The sequence below is a fragment of the Mirounga leonina genome, unplaced genomic scaffold, assembly GCF_011800145.1.
Source record: "Mirounga leonina isolate KUSES-001 unplaced genomic scaffold, KU_Mleo_1.0 Mir_180, whole genome shotgun sequence".
NCBI lineage: Eukaryota > Metazoa > Chordata > Mammalia > Carnivora > Phocidae > Mirounga > Mirounga leonina.
This window is the reverse complement of record NW_023270469.1, coordinates 6,858,406-6,885,057: the sequence shown is the minus strand read 5'-3', so window position 1 is coordinate 6,885,057 and position 26,652 is coordinate 6,858,406. Positions and strand designations below refer to the sequence as shown.

At 45.0% G+C, this 26,652-nt stretch overlaps 1 protein-coding gene across 2 annotated transcripts in view; it reads left to right on the top strand.

Annotated features, from left to right (window-relative positions):
• Positions 1 to 21,282, top strand: part of GAN (gigaxonin) — a 55,388-nt gene extending 34,106 nt beyond the window's left edge. For both annotated transcript variants that reach the window (XM_035024723.1, XM_035024724.1), the window contains exons 8-11: positions 568 to 704; positions 940 to 1,068; positions 10,461 to 10,570; positions 10,658 to 21,282. In XM_035024723.1, coding sequence (XP_034880614.1) covers positions 568 to 704; positions 940 to 1,068; positions 10,461 to 10,570; positions 10,658 to 10,839 — 558 coding nt within the window. In that variant the 3' untranslated portion in view covers positions 10,840 to 21,282. The remainder of the gene's footprint in view (positions 1 to 567; positions 705 to 939; positions 1,069 to 10,460; positions 10,571 to 10,657) is intronic.
• Positions 21,283 to 26,652: the final 5,370 nt, after the last annotated feature.

The following is a 26,652-nucleotide window of genomic DNA, read 5'->3' as shown; positions in this document are numbered from 1 at the left end:
GCCCTGTTTTCTTAATCATCATACGGGCCTGACGAGAAACAGCCTGCAGGTAAGCATGGCCACTGTGTCCTGAGTAGAGTGAAAACGTGGCTCCCACTAGCTGTTTCGAGCCCGGTCTGTCGTGTTCCCGTTCCCGTGTGGGAGGGAGGGGCTCTTCTTCACACCAAAGCTTCGTCCGGTCCTGTGGATATTTACGCCTCATGTGCTGTGCTCCCAGTCTCAGTGCTTCACTCAGTTGGAGCAGGAATTGAGTGAGATGTTGCTCGACAGAATCTAAATCTTGGAATCTTCAAATAGTGGTAGAAGAATGGAGAGACTGGAAAGCTCCTTTAAAAATTAGGGTCATTTATGTATCTCCCTGAGCACAGTCGTGTCAGTGGAGGTAACAAACAGTATGTGTACTACCTCCTCTTCTCACTTTTCAAGTCCTGTCTTTGTAGTATTGGAAGATACCATAGTTTTACTATTAGAAATCGAAACCTTTCCCTACGGTGCTCTCTAAGGTTAGCATTTGCCGAACGTGGAGTGTAAGTGTTGGCCTCCCCAACTCTCGCTTTCTCCTTCCAGATCGGCTGCTATGCAGCCATGAAAAAGAAAATCTATGCCATGGGGGGAGGATCATATGGGAAACTCTTTGAATCTGTGGAGTGTTACGACCCAAGGACTCAGCAGTGGACCGCTATCTGTCCGCTGAAGGAGAGAAGGTATGAGAATGCAGTTGTGGACTCTGTAGGCACCCCCTTTCTTTCAGATGAACCTTTCACTTGACTTAGCATTTGGTTTCTATAAAAATAAAAGAATAATCCATTTCATAAAAAGAAAGACTCACATATTCATGAAACCCAGAACGTTGCAGAGTTAAAACAAGCAGAAAAGGGGTTCGGGGATCAGCCATGAGTTGTAAATCCAGTAGCTGATATGCTCTGTGTGACCTTTCAGATTTGGAGCTGTGGCCTGTGGCGTGGCCATGGAGCTGTACGTGTTTGGGGGAGTCCGGAGTCGTGAGGACATCCAGGGGAGTGAGATGGTCACTTGCAAGTCTGAATTCTACCATGACGAGTTTAAAAGGTAAGTTTGAACGGTTTCACATAACTTGTACAACTTTCCCTTTCTGCTTTCAAAGTCATGTCTTAGATTTGTTTAGTTTTGTTTTCAAGTTACTTGACTGAGTTACCTTGTCTATTTAGGACTTATGCCTAATGCCAACTAGAGATTTCGTCAGAGACTTCAGAAGTATTCGTAGCTTAAAACCATAGAAAGGTGTTTCTGAAATCTATATCAGACCTTGACCCTTGGTTGTTTAAAATCATTCATTGGCTTCCTATGGCTCTTAGGTTTAAACTCCTTAGCCTAGCATATATGGCCTTCTGTGATACGGTCTTTCTCTATTCTTTCTGCTACTATTCAACACATATGCTTTACTGGAGTTACACTGAGCAACATTTCCCGCCCCCCAAAACATGTTATGGTTATCTTGGCTCTGTGCTTTTGTACTACTCCTTTTGCCTAAAATTTCCCTTCCAACATGTATCCAGTTAATATAGCCTTTTCCAAAACTGTGCCTAATTATCACTGCCTGGAGAAAACCTTCTCACACCTCTCAGTCTCGTTTAGGCTCCTCCATCTGTAATCCCAAACATTTAGTTCATGTCTTTTGCATTGTAATTGTTAACCATAAGATTTTCTTTTTTTTTTTTTTTTAAAGATTTTATTTATTTATTTGAGAGAGAGGCTGAGAGAGAGAGATCACAAGCAGGGGGGAGGGGTAGAGGGAGAAGCAGACTCCCCACTGAGCAGGGAGCCCAATGTGGGACGGGATCATGACCTAGCCAGAGGCAGACACTTAACCAGCTGAGCCACCTAGGCACCCTAACCATAAGATTCTTGAGGGCAAGGTTCGGCTCATCTGTCCATGGATCAGTGGATGATTGATTCAGTGGATGAAGTCTGGTGTCACAGAGTCTTAAAACATCTGACGGGTTGCCGTACTGGTCTTGTAGAGTAGACACCCTCCTACTGACCTCCTTTCCTTCTCTCCTTCCACACGTTTTATTGTGGTAACCACTAAACTGGACTATTCAAATCCTTAGAGGGAAACGGTCATGTGAAAATTCATCTTGTTACAGTATTTCAATCCGGTTACCAGGAGGGGGTGCCTTAAGGCAATGTTTAATTTCATACTATTTTAGATGAGGGCAAACAATGAGCAGCGACCAAGACTTTAGAGAAAAATGTGAATGTTACCTAACTTTTAATGTATTTTAAATTGAGGATATTTGCATAGCCTTTCTTCCCCCCGTCAATTACATGGGTAGGCCCTCTTTGGAAAATTTATTAGACAACGTATGAGAGCAGTTTAGAAAATGTCTGCTATGGTGGGGGTGGGGCAGAATTTCAGACTTTTCTACATTTCTCTGGATCCATTACTGTGAGGGCTACTGTCCAAGGTATAAAATAGCATGTTAATTCCTGCCCAAATGAATCTCAAGACTGTCTGCTCAACTTCATGCATAAGCAGTGGTCAGGGTGTTCGGTCTCCGGTAGAATATTGACTTGTGCCATCCTCAGAGGGGCCGAGTTCCTGTTTGGGCAGTGTGAGCTAGAGGCTGCCACTGGTTTGCTGGAGGAACCAGGGCCACTTGTGCTTCACCCTCCCCTGTCCCTGTTTGTTTCTAGGACTTAAATCTGGTGCAGAGTTTCTCGTCTGCCCCTAATATGCTATCAGTTGCTAGAACTTTTATATTTCTGTCAGGTTGTTTCATATTAATAGTTGATAAGCTTTAAATGTAAGGGTATTATTTGCTTTCAGTTCATAAGTATTAGGCATAAGAATATGGCTCCTTCCTTGCTATTAAAAAGAACTTCCAGATAAATTCATGGATCATTAGTCTCTTTGTTTCTGAGCTGTCCAAAGTTAGTTTTTATTTTTTTTTATTTTTTTATTTTATTTATTTATTTTTTAAGATTTTATTTATTATTTGACAGAGGGAATGAGAGAGAGAGAGCACATGAGAGGTGGGAGGGTCAGAGGGAGAAGCAGACTCCCTGCCGAGCAGGGAGCCCGGTGCGGGACTCGATCCCGGGACTCCAGGATCATGACCTGAGCCGAAGACAGTCGCTCAACCGACTGAGCCACCCAGGCGCCCCAAAGTTAGTTTTTAAAGTAAGCTCTGGGCCCAACGTGGGGCTCGAACTCACAAACCTGAGATCAAGAGTCTCATGTTCTACCAACTGAGCCAGCCAGGGGCCCACCAGTGTTAGTTTTTAAATAATAGAATGAGGAAAGGTTCATTTCTTTTGTCAGTATAATGTATAGGATTCTTGCTTGGGTGACACTAGACACATACATAACACTGTTAACTCATTTGTAACTCAGTCTTCAAAACAACCCTCTGAGTCCATGTGCTCTTTTTATTCCTCTCTTAAACCAAAACACAGAGAGGTGAAGTAATGTGCTCAGAGACACACAGGTAGCAAGTGGCAGAGCTGGAATTTGAACTCAGGCACTCTGGCCCCAGAGGCCACCTTTTCAGCCACCACACTACGTTGCGTTAAAAATACAGGCTTTCCTGTAAATATCTATAGGAGGAAAATAACATATAGCCGAAGTTTATTTCTCAGGAGAGCAGATGTTTCCAAGTATGTTATATTTGCGTATTGTGGAAACTGTTGCCAGATGAGCAATCTGTATTAGATTGGAGACCATTTATTGTTTTTAAGTAATCTCTTGTCTTTCCTGTCTTTGTTCCCTATTTTTAGGTTAAAACTTTCCTGGAAAAATGCCATATCTTATTTTCTGTGTTTCTAATGAAAAACAAAACTGTTTGAAGGAAAGCAAAGAAATTGCCATAAGTTCTATCACGTCATAGTGACAACTTGATAATACATACAGAATGACAGGCAGCTCTGTTTCTGTTCTGGTGTCCCTGCTCTTCTAATACCACCATCCTCCCAGTTATCCCTACTCAAAAAAGCTCATCTTTGATTCTCTCTCATGCTTCACGTCTCATCATTTGCCAAGTCTCGTCTTCTTTTTTAGACTCTGGAATATTTCCCATGTCACCCACCTTCATTTCTCTGCTCCTGCCCTCCCGTGTTCACTTTCTCGTGTGTGCAATGGCATTAGCCTTCTAACCAGTTTTCCTGGGCATTTGGCCTGTTTGTGGTTTTGAAAGATTAACCCGACTTTGGTCATTCCATTCTCCTCCTGGAAATTCTTGGTATTTCCCCTTTGCTTACCAAACAAAGATAATAGTATGTAGCCTCCTGCTGGGGTTCTCCATTGTCTGAGGTTAAGAGAAATGTTCAGTCTTTTCTAGTCTCTTCCTTCCCATGTCCTGCACTTTAGCTCCCTTCTTAACCCATCCTGTGTCTGACTGCCTCCATGCACGTGCTCAGCCCGGATGCCCCCCTTTTGTTTCTTTAGAATAGTCATCGTGACTGTTGAAGTCAAGATCTGTCAATTTCATCTTTTGATCTATAATTGAGCAGACACACTTGACAACAGGCAGAATCCCCATGTTTGTTCTCTGATCCACGGGGTGAGGCCATTATGGTAGGAAAGGCTGCATGGAAGTCTCTGTAACTTTCCTACCAAGACAGAAAACCAGAAGCAGTTCTACATCCTTGAGGAATTTACGGAAATTAGTGCCACCATCAAAAACTTGAAAATGCAAGAGTGGAGCTGCCTTTCATATCCCCACTTAATTCACTTAGAAGAAGTAGAAAAGTCAGATGGATTTTGGAAAATAACTGTATGCTTTCATAAACGTAATTCGGTGGTTACCCTGATGATCACAGATTTAGTCCCAGATGTGGTGCCTTTCTGCAAATGTATCTTTATGCAACACGGACTCTGGCCTTGGTGTGCGGCTATTAACCCAGCTCATGCTTTTTCTTCGTACCAATTTGCAGGGACCACCAGAAGCAGTTTGCTTTTGCCCGGCAGGGCCAACAGGACCCTGCACTGTCTGGCCTCAGCGCTGTGTCAGTTCTGCTGTCTCCATATGTCACTCCAGGGAGATCTTGATCACCTTGGTGTTCCATGAAAACATCCTCCTGGTCCACCCCATTGACATTATGTGTGTTTGGATCATTGGTTAGGAGGTAGCAGGTACTACAGATGCCTTTGTAAGACATGGGGCGCTGAACCATACTCCTGACCAAATCTGTTTCAGTCACGGTCCAGTCAAGAGAAACCACACCAGTAATCTGAACAGGGAAAATGTAATTCACATAGTTATTTGACTGGTGGAAGAGAGTTCTGATGAGTGCAGAAATAGCTACTGTCGGAAGTGTGGTTACTACTACCTTTGGGCTGAGGGAAGTATCCTAAGGAGGAAAAACTGGGGAGAGAACTCCCCACCCTGCAAGGTATGGTGTGGCCACTGCATGCAGGACACTGCCTGTTGGGTGGCAGACCTTGCTGAGGGCAGGCACCTCTGGGTCTCCTGCACACTGCAGGCCGCAGCCCATGGGAGGAGGGAGAAAGGCACACCAACCCCAGGAAGGAAGCCCTTTGCACTATCCAGCCTTGCGGTCCCTCCGGCGCCCTCTACTGGCCAAGCCTACCACTGCATTTATTTTTTTCAAGGCTGGTTCATTTTCTCCACTGTTTTGCGTTTCATTGGTTTCTGCTCTTGTCTATATTATTTCCTTCTTTTTACCTTCTTTGGGTTTATTCTGCTCTTTTTTCCCCAGCTTCTTCAGGTAGAATTTTAGATTTTTTCATTTCTTTACTGAAATCTCCATCTTTTCATCACAAGCATGTTCTCTTTTGAACATAGTTCCAGTAGCCACATTCAGGTCCCCGCCTTATAGATAATCCCAGCATTCGGTCGTTTTGGAGTTGGCATCTCTGCATGGTTCTGAGAATGGGTTCTCATTTTTCTGGCTTTTTCTTTTGTTGAGTAATTCTGGGTTGCATCCCAAACATCGTGACTGTCACGTTGTCGGGGCCCTGAAGTCTCTTCCCGTGCTTCAGAGTGTTGCACTGAGAGTTCTGGCAGGCCGTGTACCTGGTTCGACTCCTGGCAGGCTGTCAACGCCTGCAGTGCACGGCAGCTCAAACCTCCCTATGGTTCTGTAAGCCAGCCTCAGTTACGAGCACTCGTGGTTCCGGGGTCAGTCGAAGACTTGAGACGAGTGCACGCACATAAAATTAGGCCTCCTTCTCTACCTCTCGTCTTTCTGAGACTTCCATACACCCTGGAGATTCTGGTTGGCTCAAGACACTCTGCCCTGTTTCCAGTGGCCGCGAAGACGGCAGGTCTTCTCTAGGGGTCTCAGCCACCTGGAGCTGGGGTGTCACGCTGCCTTCGGCCAAAGCTATCAAAGATCCACAAACTCCCTCCATGTGGGTTGCTTGTTCAACTTTCCCTTTCTTTCTCAAATCTGCCTGCTTTTGCTCAGTCTCCAGAGCCCTCGGGCAATTTTTTTTTGTATCTCGTCCAGAGTTTGTAGCTGTTTATCACAGGAGGATTGGCTTGTTAAGGGCTTCTTTCTCCCCCCTGGAAGCAGAAACCTCACTAAAGCTCCCTCTGTCTTTCCTCTCCTCTCCAGTTGATTGCTGCCCACCCCCCCATCTCTCCTGGCCTGTCTTTCCTTCCTACTCTGCTCTTGCTGAACTTCACTGCTACAAGCCAGGCTATATTCTAAAGTCTCCTTTGCAAGGGACATTGCTAATTCTAAGTTACCAGAAGACACATCCCTGTACCCTCAAGTCCTGATAAGCCCGTGTTTGAAAACACTGTAACTAAAGGCATACTATTGCTTCTTCTGTTACAAACAGGATTGCTACTTAGTGATGCCCGCCAGGTACAGGGCGCTATGTGAAGTATTTTATGCTGGCCACTTCATTTCATCCCTGCAAGTCATTGGATGTTAGTGGTTGTGTTTGGTCTCCCCACTTTACAGATGACGGTTAGCTAAATTGTCCAAGGTCAACAAGGTGATAGATGGCAGACAAAGAAGGCAAAACAATATGCCTTTTATACCTGTTTTAAAAGCAGCAGCTAAATACAATTCAGTTTTTATGTTTCATTTCCTTTGAAGCCTCAGCGTTATATGAAATAGATCACCTAGGATTATTTTTCTGAAACCCAGGAACTCTTGAGTCATTGATCTGCTTTGGACCAAATTTGGTAGATCATCTACATAGCCCGATTTCTTGAGCTTTGTTTAATTATTCCAGGGAGGAATAATAGGAGATTCTCAACTCTACAAAATTATGCCAAATATTGTATTCTGATAGGCTTTTCAGTAAACAGTCTAGTCATAGATGCTCATTTAGAAGTGGCAGTTACCCTCGTGAGCATACACATGGCCCCGTTATGGATTTGCCCAGAAGAGTTGTGTGCCTCTCCACTGGGGTTGGGCCTGGCTGTAGGGTTCAGCAGCAAATGAGACCTGGGGATGCTCATCGGCTTCGTTTGATTCAGAACCTGGGAAGAATTTAAATGTCAAGGTTTACATATTTAGGTTTAGCCCTGAACACATAAAATGTGAATAAGCCAGTTATTGTAGTTGGACGTTTTCAAAGATTTTCTTTCAAGGCCCGTTCAGGTCCCTATTTTTACTTTTCAGTGAGAGCTCTTGAATGTTTTCTTCCCCTATTTCTTAGAGACATTTTGACACCAAGAGCCAAACTATTCCCAGTTGCAGCAAACTGCTGGATACCGGTCAGCATTCAGGTGGAAGAGGAATCAAATGTTGAGTGCAGGTATTCGACTATGGCAGCCGTCCATTAGCCTTGCCTCTGAGTCGTTATGTGATCTTGGACAGATCATTTTGCTTAGAATTCAAAATATGGAAGCTGCTGCTTTCCAACAATCTGGGAAGAGTTCTTTGAAATAAAAGTGCTGTTCTTAGTCATAGAGTTCCACATTTGTATTTAACATCCGGATGCACTAGATCTAAGCCGCTGGCTTCTTGGGCACTTCATGACAGAGTTAGAGACAAAGGAATAACGTCCACACGCTGTCTGTTCCACTAAGGAGTGTAGGCCTGGACGTTGGTAGTTCTGAAGGGTTTAGATCCATTCCCAAAGTCTGACTGAGGGCTGCTATACCCCAGCTGCGTCGTTAGCTACTGACAGGAAATTGTTTGGTGCAATTACCTTAAGTAAACGTTCTTAATATAGCAGAATCTACAGTTGTTGTGGTGGTTGTTTTTTAAACAAAAACCACTTCAATTTTGAAATAATTTTACGCTTAAAGTTGTAAAAATAAAGTCCCCGTTAAGCCATTCACCCAGCTTTTCTTCATGTTAACATCTTACGTAACCATTATACAGCTATCAAAACCAAGGTATTTTTGTTGGTACAGTATTATTAAGTAAACTACAGTCTTTATTCGAATTTTACCAGCTTGTCCAATAATCTCTCCTTTCCCTTTGCTCCGGGATGCCATGCGGGATCCAACCACACACTGAGTTGTGTTTCTTTAGTCTTCTTTAACCTGTGATGGTTCCTTGGTCTTTCGCTGCCTTTCATGATCGTGATATTCCTGAAGATGACTGGTCCATGTTTTTATAGGGTATCTCTTCATTTGGCTTTGTCTGATGATTTCTCATGATTAGGCTGAGGTTAAGCATTTTTGGCAGGAACACCATGGAGGTGATGCCCCCCTTCCAGGAGGATGTGCTGTCTCCATGTCTTATTATTGGTGATGCTAACCTTGATTACCTGGTTAAGGTGGGGTCTGTTGGGTTTTTCCACTGTAAAGTTGCTGTTCTTTCCTTTTAATTAACAAATATCTTGGAAGAGATGATTGAGAATATGCAAATACACCATTTCTTCTCAAACTTTCACCACTGATTATGCTTCCATCAGTGGACCCGCCTGCAGTCACTAGAACTGTGGTGGTCTCCTAATGCTGATCTTTCTCTTTCCCTCGTTCTGTCTACATTTGTTAACTGGAACTCTGTAAAGAGAAGACCCGTCCCTTCTCCCCCTCTTTTTTTTTTTTTTTTTAACATATTCCGTTACTTATTTGTATCAGTATGGACTCACGGATATTTATTTTATTCTCTGAGTTAGAAATCCAGTACTATCATTATTTATTTTGCTGCTCACTTGTTCCAGCTTCGGCCATTGGGAACACCTTCCTATTAGAACCATGTCCTGTGGACACACCCCACCCTTCTTTAAGCACTTCCTATGTGGCAGCACAAAAGCTCCAGACTTGTCTTGTGTTTTCTCTCTCAGCTGGGGAATTGGCCACCTCTTTGTGGAGCCCTGGATCCCTTTTGTGGTTATTAAATTGATTTTCAACAGAAGTGCCAAGGCAATTTAGTGAGGAAAGAAACATCTTTTCAGCAAATGATGCTGGAGCAACTAGATATCTGTATGGAAGAAAAATAAACTTCTACCTCATACTGTACCCAAAATTCAACTTGAAAATATACTGTAAGACCTGAATGTAAAAGCCGAAACTATGAAATCTCCAGAAAAGAGCATAGGGAGGAAAACCTTTGCAACCTTGGAATAGGCAGGGATTTCCTAGAAGGACACAGAAAGCATGAACTAGTTAAAAAACAAAACAAAACAAAACAAAACTGGAATTCGTCAAAATTAAGAACTGTTCTTCAGAAGGCTCCATTAAGAAAATGAAAAGATAATCGACAAGCTGGGGAAAATATTCATGATATATGTATCTAACAAAGGACTTGTATCCCCAGAATACAAAGAATCTTACAATTCAGTAGGAAGACAAAAAACCCAATTTAAAAAATGAGCAACTCTTTGAGCAGATGTTTCACAAAAGAAGATGGGTAAAATGGTCAGTGAGCGCACACGGAGATAGCCAGCATGCTTCTTCTCAGGGAAGCGCCCACCACTAACACGGCTACACTCAGAAAGACCGACAGTAGTGAGGGCAGGTGGTAATGCCTAGCCATTGGAATTCCCCGATGTTGCTAATTGGAATGCAGAATGGCACAACACTTTGGAAAACAGTGTGGCATTTTCTTACTGAGTGGAATGTATCTTAAACCATATAGCCAGTCAATTCTGTGACATAATATCCACAAAGAAGATTTGCACTCCAATGTCCACAACGGCTTTATTCACCATAGCCACACACTGGCAATTACCCGGATGAATGTGAGCAGGTGAATGGATAAACCAATTCTGGTCTCTCCATACAATGGAATACCACTTAAAAAGAAATGAATTATTGATGCAAGCAACAGTGTAGATGAATCTCAGGAACACTGTGCTGAGCAAAAGAAGCAGATTGAAAAGTGCATGCTCTTTACGTTTCAATGTAGGTGACATTCTAGAGCAGGCAAAACTAGTATCCGTAGTGACAGGAAGGAACTCAGCAGTTACCCGGCAATGGGGATGTGGGGTGAGCTGAACTGGCGCAGTGCCTGGCACTGTGGCTCACCGAGTCGTGCTGTCTCCCTAGACCTCGTCGACCTCTTGACTTCCTTGGTTTTGCCCATGTGTTCCCTTTCAGGTGGATCTATCTTAACGACCAGAACTTATGCATCCCTGCCAGTTCCTCTTTTGTTTATGGAGCTGTACCCATAGGAGCCAGTATTTATGTTATCGGAGATCTTGATACAGGTAAGACCGTTGTGGTGCTTCTGCTGGATCTGTTTCCTGGTGACTCCAAGGCACGTTGTATCATCTGTGCTGCTTCTCGCGGTCTAGGTACCAATTACGACTACGTGCGTGAGTTTAAAAGAAGCACAGGAACCTGGCACCACACGAAACCGCTTCTTCCGTCTGACCTTCGCCGCACCGGCTGTGCAGCCTTACGCATTGCAAACTGCAAGCTCTTCCGCCTGCAGCTCCAGCAGGGCTTATTCCGTATCCGTGTTCATTCACCTTGAGGAGGAGGCAGAGCAGAAGCAGAGCTCCTGACCAAGCGCACCATAACACGGCTTTCTGCGAGGGGAACAGAGGTGGCAGCCGAAACTTGCTGTGTGCCCGGCTTTGTATGGTAACTCTGGTGGTCTTACTGTAATGCTTAGAAGCCTGAGCTTCCGCTCTCGTTTGGGAGAACCCGTACCTGTTGAAAGGGAGGAATCCGTTCCTCCAGGGAGATGTGTCTGCAGACAGACGGAGGCTAGTCCATGTCAAAGGGGGAAGGGAAGTGGGAATCGGTATCATGTAAAATATTGAAGTTAAAATCCTAAGGTGCATCTTCCTTGAAGGGAACGCATGTCTGAGTGACTGATGTGTTCAAGTACCTGACTTCGGTCAACAAACAAAAATCCGTATATGCAAATCCACATATCCAGACATACCAAGATTGCTTTTCTGCTGTACTTGGAAGGAAACATCATGCCCAACCCTGTCCGACAAATAAGGTTTGTGCCTAAAATGTTAGATTGGACTGTATGCCAGTTAGTGTCCACTTGCTACTAGTACTGTGTCCGAAGAATCTTTTTTAAACTGTATTATCATGAATTGAAACTAAGATAAAATTTCTCTTTTATGACATTCTATCTTAGTCATCTAAAGGTTCAATAAATCCATGAGTCAGGTTGCAGCCCTCGTGTGAATTGAAGGGAAGTTGCTAACTTCTGTGTTAATTCATATACATCATGCCATGATTTCTGGGGTTGTGAAGGCTCTCATACAGTGCCATTCCTCCTTGCAAATAATCAGAACCATTTTATAAACACGAGGTTATGAAGCGGAGTAGATTTTCTAGAAGAAAGACCTACGTCAGACAAATCATAAAGGTCTGCCATGGCTACAAAAACTGTCCAGACAAAATATTATATAGGGATCAAAAATACCCTTCTGTCCGAAAGCACACAAAGTCTTGTTTACTACTGTTAAGGATTGAAAACTTGTCTTAGAATGCGCACCTGCATTAAGTATCTAGTCTTTGTAGCAGAATTTTCTCAATGCCGTTCTCTAGCAAGAGTTTTAGACAAATTAAGTTATAAGTAAAGTTTGGCTGGTAGAATAAACTACCTCAACTTAATTTCATTCTGTTCATAGAAGAGCAAATTCATCTCTTCTCCACCCTCCGCCCCTCTCCCACACTCCCATGTCACCCCATGCTACCCCACTTCCTGTTGGGGGTAAAAGTCTGTCATTAGTAGCACTTATCGTGTAAGGTACTTTGTTTTCCATTCAAATTATGCCACCTTAGTGTGCAATCAGGGACTTCACAGTGCTTGATGATGTCATAATTTGAATTTTATGCAATATCAGATTTCTAATCAATTTAATACAGAGCTCTTCATTTCTAATTGTTTTCTACAGCTTTTTTTTTTCCCCCTCTTGGTAAATGGCTGTAAGAAGCAGTATTTTGTCTTAATGATTAATAAATGTATAAATGTATCCTTTGGTTATAAATTTGAGAATAGGAGTTTCTTGTGGAAACTTCCTAGATGGAATGCTTTATGCTATTAACAACATGCATATGAAACATCACTTACGTTTCCCCACCCATGAACAGAAGAAAGGATAACCCCCATCTGCAGTTTTTATTCCTACACCTATTAGGAGTCAGTGCAATGCTATAAAAGCTGCTGGGAGAAGCCTTGCCTGTGGGGGTTCTAAAGAACATTGTGTGTGGCAGAAGTTCCTGGTAAAAGAAGGCAGGCGGTGTTTATCTTCTGTATCAGAGGCACTGGGCCAGATTTGCCGGACATTCATATATAAAGCAAAGCTGACCTTTTTTCCTGTGTATTGTGTACCAGTCAGCTGTAGTCTGCAGACCTTCCCAGTGATTCCTGGGATATCTTTTTATCAAAGCAAGCCACGTGGCCACCGCAAAGAAAGCAAACTTCTTTTTCCAATTAGATAATACATTTTTTAGGGGAAACAAATTGCTGAAAAAGTGAATTTTCTTTGGTATCATACCCTGTACCGAACAGAACCTTGGCCTTCAGAAGTTGCAGCTGAGGTGCATTAAAGCAGTGACTGATGTCCGATGAAAGCCATGACAGTCAGCAACTCTCTCTCTTTCATTTCTGAAGTTTAAAATTCTTCCCAGTCTACGCCAGGCCTCTCCAAGGAGACAATTCATTGTTTAGGAGTGAATGGGTCCCTATTGCAATATTTTCAGTGCCTGCATGACTTGGTAAATTCATTTTATAAAAACAGTTATTCTTTTTTAGTTTTTTATTCAGTTCATTGACACGGTAGCTGCAGAAATTAGGTAATATTTTTTAAAATAAATTTGCCACATAATATGGGATGCTATAACCAACAGGATTAAGCTAAGTGCCAAGCTGTTATTTTCATATATATAGTATATATATTAAAATATGATGTCGAAGTGTAGGAATATATTTAATTTTATTATGTTCCAAAATTAATTTTTTTTGTAAATGACACTTCAGTATTGTGAAGTAAATTTTAACTCATTTCATGCAGGTTTGTTTTAACATTCCGCTTATGCTTGAAACATTTTTTTTTGATAAATTTTTAATACTTCTTTTTCATAAGGCACTTTTACCAGGCGTAGGTTGGAATTGGCAGTTGAGGGTAGATCTTAAAATTTTAAATAAAATACCTTTGGGGGACGTGCAATGTATTTTCATTATCCCACCAACAGAAGGAAAGTTGTCTCAGGTTAGTCAGTGAATATTTAAAGGATCTCTCCTAGGCTACAGTCTAAAGTAGGCCTGTTTGTTTGTTTAATACATCCAAATATAGAGTTTTCGAAGAGGTAAGTGTTTAATTTAAAATGAAGTGTTTTTTGTGAGTGTGGGAGGGTGCTTGTATCCTGCCGGAGGGAAGAGTGTGAGAGAGGGAGAGAATGTGTGTGTGTTACGTGACTTGGTGAGTGTGTTTATATATGTTTACTTTTTCAATTGTAGTTCGAGACTACATATATTATTACTGTTTCCTGGTGCTTCCGATAAATTCTTGAGCCTGTGGCCCTTCAGTTTATACTATTGTGTTAAACTCATGTTGGGTGTAAATATTCACAGAGTTGTAGTTGGTAGTAAGTTTTACTTGGTGTTTGCATTTCTTTAGTGGGATTAAGAACAGTGTCTGCCAACTAGTGTAGCCGGTAGACTCTAAAGATTTGGCCTAAGAAATTTTTAAATTCATTGTTTATTTCATCAGTTCTTTATTTTCATTGCTGTGAGGAATCGATAGCTAACAGTAGGCCTTCCTCAAACTGCGACAACCAAAAACAAGTCTTTGGACGATGATGGTTGGTATCCTCTCTGTGCTGAAGTGTCTGGTTATGTCGCCACTTCAACGATGCTTTGATGGTGCCATTTACAGGACGCACATCCGTACATTGACCTGGTAGCGACAGGGCTGTGTTTGCCCTGACGCCTCATTCCTCATGGTAGTAAGTTAGGTTTTCAGAGAAATTCTTTAGCTGCCTTGGTCCATTGGGGTTCCATCTGGTGCATTCCTACTTCATTGTACCAAACCAAAAAGATTTCCAAGGAGTGCTAAAAATACTGCAGGATTACCTTCTTGCTGGCCTGCTTGATTCCAGAGGGGCCTCTTGTGGTCAGATGAGGACAATCGATTATCTGGGGAAAGAATGAGGTGGCGCTTGGCATGGATTTAAAAGGCACTGGAACCCCCTTAAAAAGCACCTGGTTTGGGGCGGGGGGAAGGTAAGACTGCCTTGTTCTGTGGCTGCCCCTCATGTCCGTGAGCCTTTGTGGAGCCAGGGAGAGAGGAGACTCTGATTAGTGCAGAAAAGCTGCCCAGGGCTTAATCAGCAAATGTTTCTAGAGCACCCACCAAGAATTCTGTTCGGATTTCTGGGGAGCTTTCATGCTGCCCTCCCTCTAGATCATAAACTTCTTGTGGGCAGGCAGCGACCCTGTCTTTGCCCATCTGCCTATCCCAGTGCTTGGCACACAGCAGGTAGTCAGTAAGTGGTTGGCCACGGCATACAGTACCCTTGTAATCAAAGCGATGTTCGTCACAGGATGGAGAAGTCCTCTCCATGAGCAACTTATTTTGCTGGATTTTAAATGAGAAACTTTATGCACAGATGGGCTGGCCTCGTAGAGTGAGAAACTAGTACAGAATAAAAAATGCAAAGTGCCTGACATATGGACACAGACCTCTGTGGTGTCCGTATGTTCTATAGGATTTGGGGCACCCGATCCTCAGCACACCTAATGCCGTTTATCACATTTATTGTTGGGCTTTATTTATTGTTTTTTATGTGTGGCTCCTAGCCTTTTCCAGAACATACTGCTTTGATCCTCACGTCTCCGTGATGGGTGCAGTGCCTGCCCCCCTCCCGGCCCTTGGACAGAAAGCAGTCTCTGAGGCGCAGTAGATGGGGCCTCGTTCCCCACCCCACATGTGAGTAGAAACCAGAAGCAGAATCCAGATCTTTGTATTATCATTTCACTGTTCAGCCTTTGAGACTCCCACTTAATTTTCTAGGCACACAAGTATTTTTAGTCATAAAATAATCATTTGTGGTACAACTTAAGCCCCCACACATGTCCTTCACAAGTTACACAGATGTAAGCTGAAAGATCTTTGGTTCCCTTTGTCAGTTAGCTAGAGGAAATTTAAGGATTTATTAAGGTCGTTAGAACAGAAGTACTGTTTGTGTTTGACAGAAAAGCACTTTTTCCTTTTAAAGACCTGAAGCGTCATTTTTACTGTTTTTCTTACCCCGTCTAATCAGTAAGGGAGAAGAAATTGTGTCTTAGAATGATGGAGAAAGTCTTCTGCTAGCTTTCTAATAACCCCTGAAGTACTCTTTCTAGCCGGTTCAGAATATAGAAATGTATCAAGGTGAGGGATGGCCCACTTGCCCATGCGGGAGAAGCACATGGGATCAGGTTGAGGTTTCGCTGCCTGCTGGGGGTAAAGTCCGTAGTATGGAAACAGAGACTTCTGCTATTTTTTTGGCAAGCCAACTGGTAAAACTTGTAAAATTTTTGTATTTTTCAGAAGGGATTCTATTTTTAATGTTAAATATATCTCAGCTTTGTCTCATGGCAGTCCTTGTGTTTACATGACATCTGAGGAACTCACTTATGCCTCTGTGTTCTTTGGTCTAAGTGCTCACGGTTGGGGAAGGTTTGTTCGCTTTCTGTTCTGTCACTGACGTTCTCTAAGTGATTGGGTCTTTAAACTTCTCCCCTTCCTCATCACATATCTGACAAATATAAACAGCCTTCCATAATTACCTAGGGGGAAGTACCTGTCGTCTTCTCTTTTCTTTTTTTTCTTTTCTTTTTTTTTTTTTGAGATAAAAACTAATACTTTAAAATTGCTGCTCAGCCGGAATGTAGGCTGATTCTAGTTTTTGGTATTGATGTCCTCGTGGCCCAACAGAGCTGCTGTCAATTCTTCAGTCACTGTGATGCGCGTTAGAGAAGTTACAAGCCGGAGGAGGAAGGCAGCCCACACAGCCTGGGTACTTTCAGATCAGGCCATTCATGTGACCCGTATTAATACGTGGCCACTTCCGATAATTCGGACCCCAAGCAGATGCAGGTTCAACTTTCTTTCTGGTCGGCAAATTATATTTATTAGACCTTTATTTTTAGCATTTCCATAAAAATCATAGGTTTTAAAATACCTTATTTTTATGGATCCTACTCATCAATTACAAATAAGGCATACATTAGAACCTTGGGTTACATTTTTTCCAGTTAAACCTGTGAACTTGGAGAAAAATGACTATACGTAGCTCTCTTTATCATGTTTCCTGTTTAATTGGATGAGAATTACATGCACTTATTCCCTTGTTCTTTGTGTTTATAGGAAAAACTCTGTTCTCGGCTACCTCATTATGTAGTGTTGTGCTTGATCCCCTGCCAATTTAGGAGAATTCAACACATTCTGTCCTTTAACAAAAGCCTGGAAGCAAGCAGCAGGCAGCCTTGAGGAATACAATTCTCTTAAGGCATATTTTCCATTTTACTACTTTTTTCTCTTGAATAGGCACTTTTAATCAGGAGGAACAATCATTCTCCTAGAGCTGCTGCAAAGTGATTACTTGAAACTCAACTTGAACTTTAAAGAGTCTTTAAAAGACCGTGTTTTCATAGCGTAGAAAAGTAGTATATTTAAACAGCACTGCTGTGTAAAACAGAGGGCTTACTCCCCATCCTGTTAGGATCAGACAGGAGAAGGTGTCTATGTGGACTCTCACCCGGCGTGTGGAGTTTAGATGCTTGGGGCTACTGTGTTTCATTGTCTACAAGGTGCTACTGTGAGCAGTTTAGGGAGCTAATAAGTGTGTTTTCGTGAATTTGTTTCCCAAGAATCTTTACTTTTGATGAAAATAGAGGTTCATTAGTAGATTCCTCTTCTCTTTTGGTTCTGACAGTCTAGGGTTTTAAAATGAAATCTGAAAGTATTTCCTAAGTACAGGGTTCAGGCTGACCAAACAACATAGATGTGCATCATACTTAAAATCATGAGTGATTGGATTTGTTCTGAGCATCAGCGGAACGTGCCTTCTCCACGTGGCTCCGTCCTCGCCAGCATCTGTCAGCTTCCCTGGTCGCTAAGGTAGGGGGAGCCGTGAGGCCCACCGATTCCTGCAGTCAGAGTGGTTTCTCACGGGAATTACCCAGCATCCCCAGTGCCCAAAAGAGTTATGCCCATTCCCAAAAACCTAGCGTACTGGGAATAATCTACGGACCAGGTAAAACCTAGCAACGGAACTGTCACTGTGCTCTGACGTGATCTAGTTTTCCAACCTGTACTTTTTAGAGTGAGAGGCAGAGTTTCTGCCCACATGACAGTACCACGTGGGGCTGGCAGCAGGCATGAGACATTTCCCTAAGTGGTTTCCAAGAGAACCGAGACGTACTGCCCTAGAGCCCCAACCTTGCTGTTTATTTTGAGGAAAGCATGTGTAAACACTTTGTGTACTTTCCCAAGCAAACCTGGTTGCTACGAGCATGCGCAGGCCGTGGTGCCGGGTGCAGGTGGCTTCAGAGACTGGCACCGCAGACTGTGACCTTCGGGAGCCCTGAAGCCCCGAAGCCCAGTTCCTTACCTGCAGACGCAGGCTAGACAGGGGTGTTTACCTCTTTGGGCTGCTGTGAAGATCAGGGGTGTAATGAAGGTGAGAACCCAGCACCCCTGTGCTTGAGCCGTCACCGCGGCCACAGTGTTCGCTCAGCTCAGCTTCGGGTCACTGATTGTGAGCCCCGGGGGTGGGGGGACGGCAGTGTCCTCACTGCGTGTCCTGGCCTTCGTGCTTCCCCATTGGAATGTCTGCTGCCAGGGTCTGTAAGGAAATGGATGTTTGTGTTGATAAAATGATTTGCCCTAATATTTGAATTCAGGATGATTCTGTAGAGCTGAACCATCCCCTAATACCTGCTTGGAGTATTTAGAGTTGTTTTAAATAACCCTGAATTCAGAATTTGCATAACGAAGCCCTCTAATGATACTTAAAACTCTTTACCAAAGTTGAATCTTTTTCCCCTAAGATGTCACAAGTAGCAACCTATACTGGTCTAATAAACTGGAAGATATTTTAGATCTCTGAGATCGGTATACCTGTTCTCTCTTAACTTGGATGCTTTGTGAAACTTAAGCAAACAAACAAACAAAATTTGTGTTACAAGTATGTGTGTATGTGTACAACTTTTGCACCTTCAAATAAACTAGGGTTATTTAAGAAAATGTTACCTAAAGTGAGCTTCTGAACCCTTCCATACTGTCACTTCCTCTCCAGTTCCCGCCCTGGGACCAGCAGATGGGGCGGCATGAAAGGCATTCTGTAAAGTCATGCTCTCTATCTCTGTGAATAAGAAAAGAAAGGAGAAACGGGGTTGACAGGGCTGAGAAGTGGACGAACAGCCGTGCCAGACAGCGCTGCCCAGGACGGCTGCAGGTGCCGTGGTGTGGCCATTTGTAAGGCTTTTCTTAGTGGCATGTATAAAAATCTAGAAGGCCGAGAAAAGTGCTGGGAGGGATTAAGTGATGGTTGTGAGGGTCCACAGCGCTGTGACAATCTGATAAACGGCTAAATAGAGAGTCTTGTATCCAGGTTCAGAAAAGATAGTTCCTAAATGAAAAAGAAAGAAAGGGGTGGGGCGGGGAATCACTGATAATTTGAACATAAGCCAACTGTTGAAAAACAAGAATACAGGCACCTGGCTGGCTCAGTCGGCAGAGCATGTGGCTCTTGACGTCAGGGTCGTGAGGTCAAGCCCCATGTTGGGCATAGAACATACTTCTAAAAATAAAAGAAAGAAAAAAAAAGAATAGTGTTTGGGTGTGGGACTGGTAGCCAGAAAAGGAAGTCTCTTCTGCCACTTCGTCCTCCGACTGCACCGATGGGCCCCAGACCCACAGCATTTAGCTGCCAGTTCCAGTGCCACCATTGGAGAGTCCTGAGGCTCTGGCCTGTGGGGATGTCTTTAGAACCAGCAGGTGTGTGTGGCTCAGGCCAACAGCAGACATTGAGACAGAGTGGCCTCAGAGTAAGATGGGGACTCTCTGTGGCCCTGAGCGCTTCTCTGAACATGTTCCTTAGGAGAGTACTTGCCGCATGACCGCATCAGTGAGAGAGTTCTTGCTTTGTGGCAGGATACTGGTCACCATCTCCAAAGCTCCTTGCAGATGAACAGTTTAGTTAAAAAAAGAGGGGGGGGAGTTTGTACTTCTACACCGATTTTGAGGAGAACAGTCTTTGTTCCTTTCAACCTGTGCTCCCTCCTCCTTTCCTCCCTGCCCACCTCCTGTCCATGGCCTCCTGACTGTGGCCTCCGGCTAACAGCCACGGCCTTCTTCAGCAGAACTTTCAGAAATAGGCACAGTTCTAGAGATTTCCCTAAAACTATATTGTCAACTAGAACAGCGATTCTTGCTTTTTATCTACTTTTTGCTTGAAATCTGTTGGTACCTCTGCAGATGTAAGAAAGCTGATAAGTAAAAATCGCATTCTTTCAAGCAGGACCTAGATGACTGAGGCCAGGGATGCTCTCGAGAGGGCTTGTGTGCTAGGCGGATTGGGCTAGCTGATTTCCTCGGGCCCCTTCTAGCTCGATGGAGTCTTGCCCTTTGAGAAGAGTTTCCAAGGGATCTGATTCCTCTTATGGTTTTGCTTTCCCTCTTCTATGGAGGCACAAGGCAGTCTTAGTCCTGGAGGGGAGGGAGGCCACCCCTGACTTCTCGTGTCTCTTCTGGCCCCACTGGCCTTGGCAAAGATCTGCCCCAAAACAGAGGAACCAAGCATCAGCCGGGGCATGCACCCAAGTCCTCGGGAAGGAGTGGTCTGTGCTCTCCCATTTCTTGGGTGCATTTTTCTCCCGATTTCTCGAGTCGTCTTGGCTTACAATAAGCTCTGTTTGAACCAGTGTTGGCTTTCCTCCCCATGTCCCGCCGCAGCTGCCCAAAGACCCCGCCGGTGGAGTCTCCAGGAAACGGGCTCCCCCTCAGTTGGCACGTCCCTCTGCACCAGTTGAGGGACTTCAGTCAGGGTGGAAGAGGTTATTTCGGTCTCGTTTCCAAGGGTCCTCTTACTTACACCCTCTGCTTGGCCTTCCCGCCCTACCCTCTGCTCCTCATCCCACACCTGTCCCAGCGGGGCTTTTAACGGCTTATAAAGTACGTATCCCAAAAAGGGGAAAAAAAGAAAAAAAACAAAAAACCTCTTCTTGTTCCCCAGACCATTAGCCTAAAATTATTTATTGAAAAGGCATTCTTCTGGGAGCCCCTGAGCCAGCCTTTGTGACTCGCACTTTGCACAGCCAGCTGGCCCTGGCTGAAGAGAGCCAGACCTGTGCCCCGGGGCCCCGGGAGCCTCCAGAGTCCACGCCGCCCTGCTCCTCCTGAGGCATGGCCCGCTGCAGAGCGGAGCTCCTGGGGCCCGGCATGGCCGCCTCCCCCACAGGCCCCCTGAGCCACGCATACTACCTCAGCACCCAGCCGCAGGCACTGCATGGGCCCCGCATGGCCTGGCGAGGCCTGCTGGGGGGGCGGGGGGCTTGCCTGCACCCCGCCGCCCGCACACCCGCCGCACGGCTCGTCCCCAGGCTCATTAGAGTGCAGCAAGACCGCGGGCTCCTTTTCTCTTCGTTAGCTCGGACTTAAAAACACGCCGCTCAAATTGTGAGTAGAATCGGAAATTAGACTTGCTCATTTACACAATCAGAGAGAGACCATCTTTTCATACTTTTGTTCAAAAGGGATTTTTTTGCTTCAGAAGAAACTCCAGAAAAGACGTGTATTACTATTAATCTAGCACGTGCTTCCTGAGTTTGACTCTTAATGCTTTGTAAAAAATTATGCAGGATCTGGTACATGGGGCAAAAGGGAGTCATGAGCTTAAAAGCAAACCAATTTACGTGGGTTCACAACATCTTTTTCCCTCTGTGGGACCTCAGAATTCAGGTTCTCCATAAAAACAGCCAAATTCTGGGCGCCTGGGTGGCTCAGTTGGTTAAGCGACTGCCTTCGGCTCAGGTCATGATCCTGGAGTCCCAGGATGGAGTCCCGCATCGGGCTCCCCGCTCAGCAGGGGTTCTGCTTCTCCCTCTGACCCTCTTCCCTCTCGTGCTGTCTCTCATTCTCTCTCTCTCAAATAAATAAATAAATAAAATCTAAAAAAAAAAAAAAACAGCCAAATTCCACATGGCAGATAATTTTATGGTGGGAGATGTATCAAGCGGCCTTTAGTGGAGAAAAGCACAGACTCTTTAGCAACACTTGCTTAATTAAACCATCAGTGGCTTTTTCTGCTGATGGGATTCTTTTCCTTTTGACTCATTTGTCACATAGCTTTTGTTTGGTTCCTCACTCCTGCACCCCTCCCTGTTGCCAGGGACACAGCGATACCTGTTTTGCTTTGAATCTTACAATTTGTGAATTCTGACAACCGAACAGCAGGAATCATGGCCTTGGCAGAAATGTCGAGAGCTCACGGCAGCCTACCGTGCGGGAGTGTGCCTCCGCAGAACTGGGGTGGTCTGCGCCTTTAACGGAAGCCGCTCCCCGGTCCAACCCTGTCCGTTCCCATCCTCCTTAGAAACCATACTAAAGAAGCACGTTAGGCAGGCTCGGGCAGACTTCATGTTATCAGTGTATGTCCCCGGTAACGGAAATGCTTGTATCTCTGTGAATGAGATCCATCCATAACTCGTGATGCACCTGTAGATTCATTTGGTTTGTATCACTAATGCAGATCTCCTGCTAGAAGAAAACGATCAAAGGAATTCATTAAAATTCCTTAAAACGGCCAGCGATGCCCCTGTTGGCCCGTGGGCTATGTGGTACCAGGTATAAATGCGTGACATTGTCAAGAACTGGTTTTTAGCATGCTCTTGATTTGCCATTTTGATGATTTTCGTGCCATAAGGAAGACACCATATCAGAATTCATCTGGTTAAACAGCAGTCTTTGTTTAATTAACATATTTATGTTTTCTGACATGGCACATACAGAATCGTTTTAGTTTAAACCCTGCAGCTTTTATTATCTGTTAAGGTTCCAAGTGGAGCAGTCTGCTCAGATGTGTGTACAGTTGAGGTTGTATTGTGTGTGCTAGGTATCCCGATCTTTCAGGAAACACCTCCTGCTTTAAAAACAAAACAAAACAGAAAACCAGAGATTTGCAATGAAATACACAGAAGCTAAAGGAAGGACATTGTACGGACAGTTGGAAATACTTGTGGTACCAACAAACTGCAGCTTGTAGAATTGTCCTCAAACTCAATAGGACAGTAGAGAAATTGTGCTGACTTGATTTCGCTGAAATGTCATGTCTCAAACATCCTGTGGTCCAAATGTATTCGTTTGTTCTGTGGAGTAACTTTCTCTTCCTTTGCTGGTATGAAATTTAGCAAAGTGGAAGTAATTTTGAATTAGTAACGTTTCTTACAGAGTTGCTTGATGGTTTACAAGTAATACTGATGCAAAAAGAGTATGTTCACTTTGTCCAGTCCAGTAGCACGCGCTTTGTTCACCTGCTTCAGTGTGTTGTGGGGTAACTGGTCGATCCCTCGCCGCGAGCGCGGGCCTTGTGCTTGGGGAACACCTGCATTCGTGCTGTTCTCTTGTACCGAGGATCAGTGACAGTGTTTTATCTTTTTTATGTAGTTTGTATTGACTGGATTTTATAACTGTAAGAAAACAGAAACAGAGTGTTGTATTTTGATCTGAAATTTGTCTATGGTAAAGTAATTTTGTTTTATGTATTGGAAGTTCATTTAAAACTTGAAATATTTTCTAGAAGCGTACCGAACAAAATGAATTGTCTTTAAGCCGTTTAATTAACCTAATAAAACAATTTGATGGGGAAGACATTCTGATTGGTCCTAATTTTTACAGCAGCTCCTAGTAAATTTGCATCATCGATAAAGCTTGACTTGATTTCCGAACGGATTATTGTCTTTTTCACACCACAGCTCAAACGGTTTGGGTCTCAGCTGCGTGGATCGTGACTCTTGATGTAAGATCAACTCCTTGACGGCCACTCTCCACGGTCATTGCCTTGGTGGCTTCCAGCCCTACCAGAATAAGTCTCTATTCTGTCCTTCCCAAAAAAATCGGTCTCAAATTTCCTTTTCTTGGAAGAGAGAAAGAAATTACACTTCAGAGTAATAGAAGAGCTTGATATCAGCAATGTAGTTAAATGAGAATTCCTTCTGTGGCAGATAGAAGTCTAATTTCCTTTTGCTGCCTTGCCCAGAGACAGCAAGCCTGCAATGACCAGTGCTGCTGAAGACGTGCCAAAGGGAGATCTCTACCGGAGGTCAGGGGCAAAGAGCTTAGAGAATCTACTAGTAATGTTGAAGTTATGTAAGTCTGCCAGAATCACTCCTGAAATCACAGCAAGAGAAGAAGAAATGGAACATATATAATGGGATGAGTATATATTTCATACACACACACACACACACACACACACACGAACCCAGTCCTGGAGGAATATACCCGAGATTGCCTGTTATAAATGGGGGAGGGGTACTTTGCTGGTTTTGACACAGGTGGAGAGAAGCACCTCACATGTTAACTCACTTCGTCCTCCCAACAACCCATTTTATAGCAGAGAAACTGAGGCCCAGAAATGTTGTCACTCTGCCAAACCCTTGGGCCCAGTGTTCCGGGAGGGGGCAGAGCTGGGATCCAAGCCCAGGCCGTCCAGCGTCCCGCCTCTCTGGGAAGGGGACAGACCTTTGTGAAAGCCACTCATTTGTTTCCTTAATGGCCAAGGGTAGAAAATCGGGCAGTTTTGTGGCTGAAAGGGTCAGCTGGGGGGAGGCTCCCGGATGGGAGCCCGTTAGGAGGGTCCATGCTGCCGCCGCCACCATTTTTAGCTGAAACAAGCCAATGAGAGTCAAGGTCTAGCTTTAAAAAAAGTAAGACCAAGTTTGAGTGAGTTTGTGTGCATTTTGTTTTATTTTAAAAGAAACCTGTACTGGTTCATTCTTGTGTTTTGATTCCAAAAAAAAAGAAAAAAGAGACTTGTAGCTTTCCGGACAACCTGAGGGAGTTCATTCCTATGCCTGCCTGTGGTTCAGAGTAGCTTCTGAAATTTGGGTGTGAGAGGGGTGTGCTCTGAGTTATTGGCGCTGGATTTTTTCCGAGGGCGGGGTCAGCTGCTTCCGCAGGCCCCAGTCCGTTTGTACCCAAGGATCTATCTCTGCATTCCACACATTCCCTGTTAATAGAGTCGCCCGCCCGGGGACTGCAGGGGCTGTGGGCCCTGAGGGCAGAGGGTTTGAGTTCTAGGATGACCTTGGGAATCCATTTCCTGGGCTGGATCAGTGAGGTGGGGCCGGGTGGTGTCTCTGCTCTGCTTTCAAAAGTGGAGGATCAACACTTCATACACACTAGGATGGTCATCATAAAACAGCAGAGGGTATCCAGGGCTGCTGAGGGTGTAGAGACATCGGAACCCTCACGCGCTGCTGGTGGGGACGTGAAATGGTGCAGCAGCTGTGGAAAACCGATCGGGACTCCGATACCCAGATGTTCCCAGCAGCGTTGTTCACAGTAGCCACAAGGTGGAGACAACCCAGACGTCCATCAGGGATGGATGGATACACAAGCTGGGCCCCATCCGCACGGTGGAATATTATCCAGCCAGAAAAAGGAATGAAGCGCGGGAGAACCTTGAAAACATGATGCCACGTGAAAGAAGCCAGACACAAAAGGCCACGTAGGATTCCCTTTATATGGAATGTCCAGAGAAAGCAAATCCCTAGAGACAGAAAGTGGATCCCAAGTTGCCGTGGCCTGGGGGTGGGGCGGGGCTGGGGCGTGAGCGCTCATGGGCATGGGATGATGAAAATGTTCTGGAACTAGGTAGAAATGCTTGCACGCCATGGGGACTGTACTAAATACCACCAGACTGTGCACTTTTCAGTGGTTTGTGTTATGTAAAGTTCAGCTCAATAAAAAACAATGAAGGATGGACTAGAGCAATGAAGGAAACAGATCAACTCCGAGGCTGCCACGCTGGGAAGACTGAGGAATTCGGGAGTCCGGTGTCAAACGCAAAGTGCCGTGTGCTGCAGACGGTCCTGAGCGAGCAAGGTCAGGATAAAGAGGGCCAGCTTGGCGGTGTGGGGAGGCCACTCGGGGGTGGCACCCCTGAGGGTCTGCCAGTGTCTGGGTGACCTGCTGATGTCTTCCACGCCATCAGGGAATTGAACTACGTTTCTAAATTAGATTCAAGAGGAGCCAGTCAGTTAAACAAGAGACTGCTGGGTTCAAATCCAGTCTCCGCCACCAACTCATTCTTTGCCAAGAGCCTATCCCCTGTGCCTCAGGTCTCCTAGGGACAATGACAGGACGTGTGGCCACGGCGTCGTGGGGGAGAACTCAGCTCGTATTCGGCCGTGGCCGAGGGCCGTGGCCCACACTCGGCAAGACCCTGTGCTGGTTATTACGCTTTTGTCTCAGTCAGCACTGCTACTTATAAACAGGTTGGAAAAGAAGCCATGTTTTGCCCCCTGTCGCCACTGCCCAGTCCGGCCTGCCTCTTCCCCAGTGGCAATAAGCGACCCGTCTCGGTCCCAGAGCATGGCAGAGCGGCGAGATCGCGCGCCCCCTCACCACTGAGGGGGAACCCGAGCCACCGCGAGATTGTAGAAAAGGCAATGCCCGCTCCCCCAGCCTGGAGGTGGGGATGCTCAGAGAATTCCCAGCCTGGGAATCTTACCGTAAGGGTAGATACATTTTTATCCAGCAGGATATACTTATCAGCTAGGGCCAGGAAAGGGGAAACTGACTAACAATTCCAGCTGGGCCAGATTCTCCAGATTCTAGAGCTGCCGCAAGGGCTGTGTTTCCCCGATGCAGCCGTGAGGCAGGGAGGGAGGAGAGCAGGAGACATCACCTGCCTGGGGTGTCGGCTCCTTAGCTGTCTTCCCCGCACCCTTTAAAGTGCCCGGAGACTTGGTGGCCAGCATCCACTGGACACCTGCCATCCCATGCCGGGTCCTTTGCAGCCGGTTATCTTCACAACGTGCTCAAGGATCACGACCCTCACTTAACAGATGAGAAGGGCACAAGCTGTTTGAGTCCCTTGGTCCAAGTCATGTGGCTGGTCTCAGGCAGAGCTGGGATTTGAACCCAGGTCTCTTGATACCTAGGCCTGTGTTCCTTCTGCAACTGTCCTTTTGCCTTTTCGCCATCTCTTTTTGTCGTTAGACACAGTACAGTGGGACTGGCGCTAAAGAAGTGTCCCCTCCAGGGGTCCCCACAGCACCCTAAGATGAGGCCAGAAGAGCCAGCCGTCCTCGAGGACCGCCCTT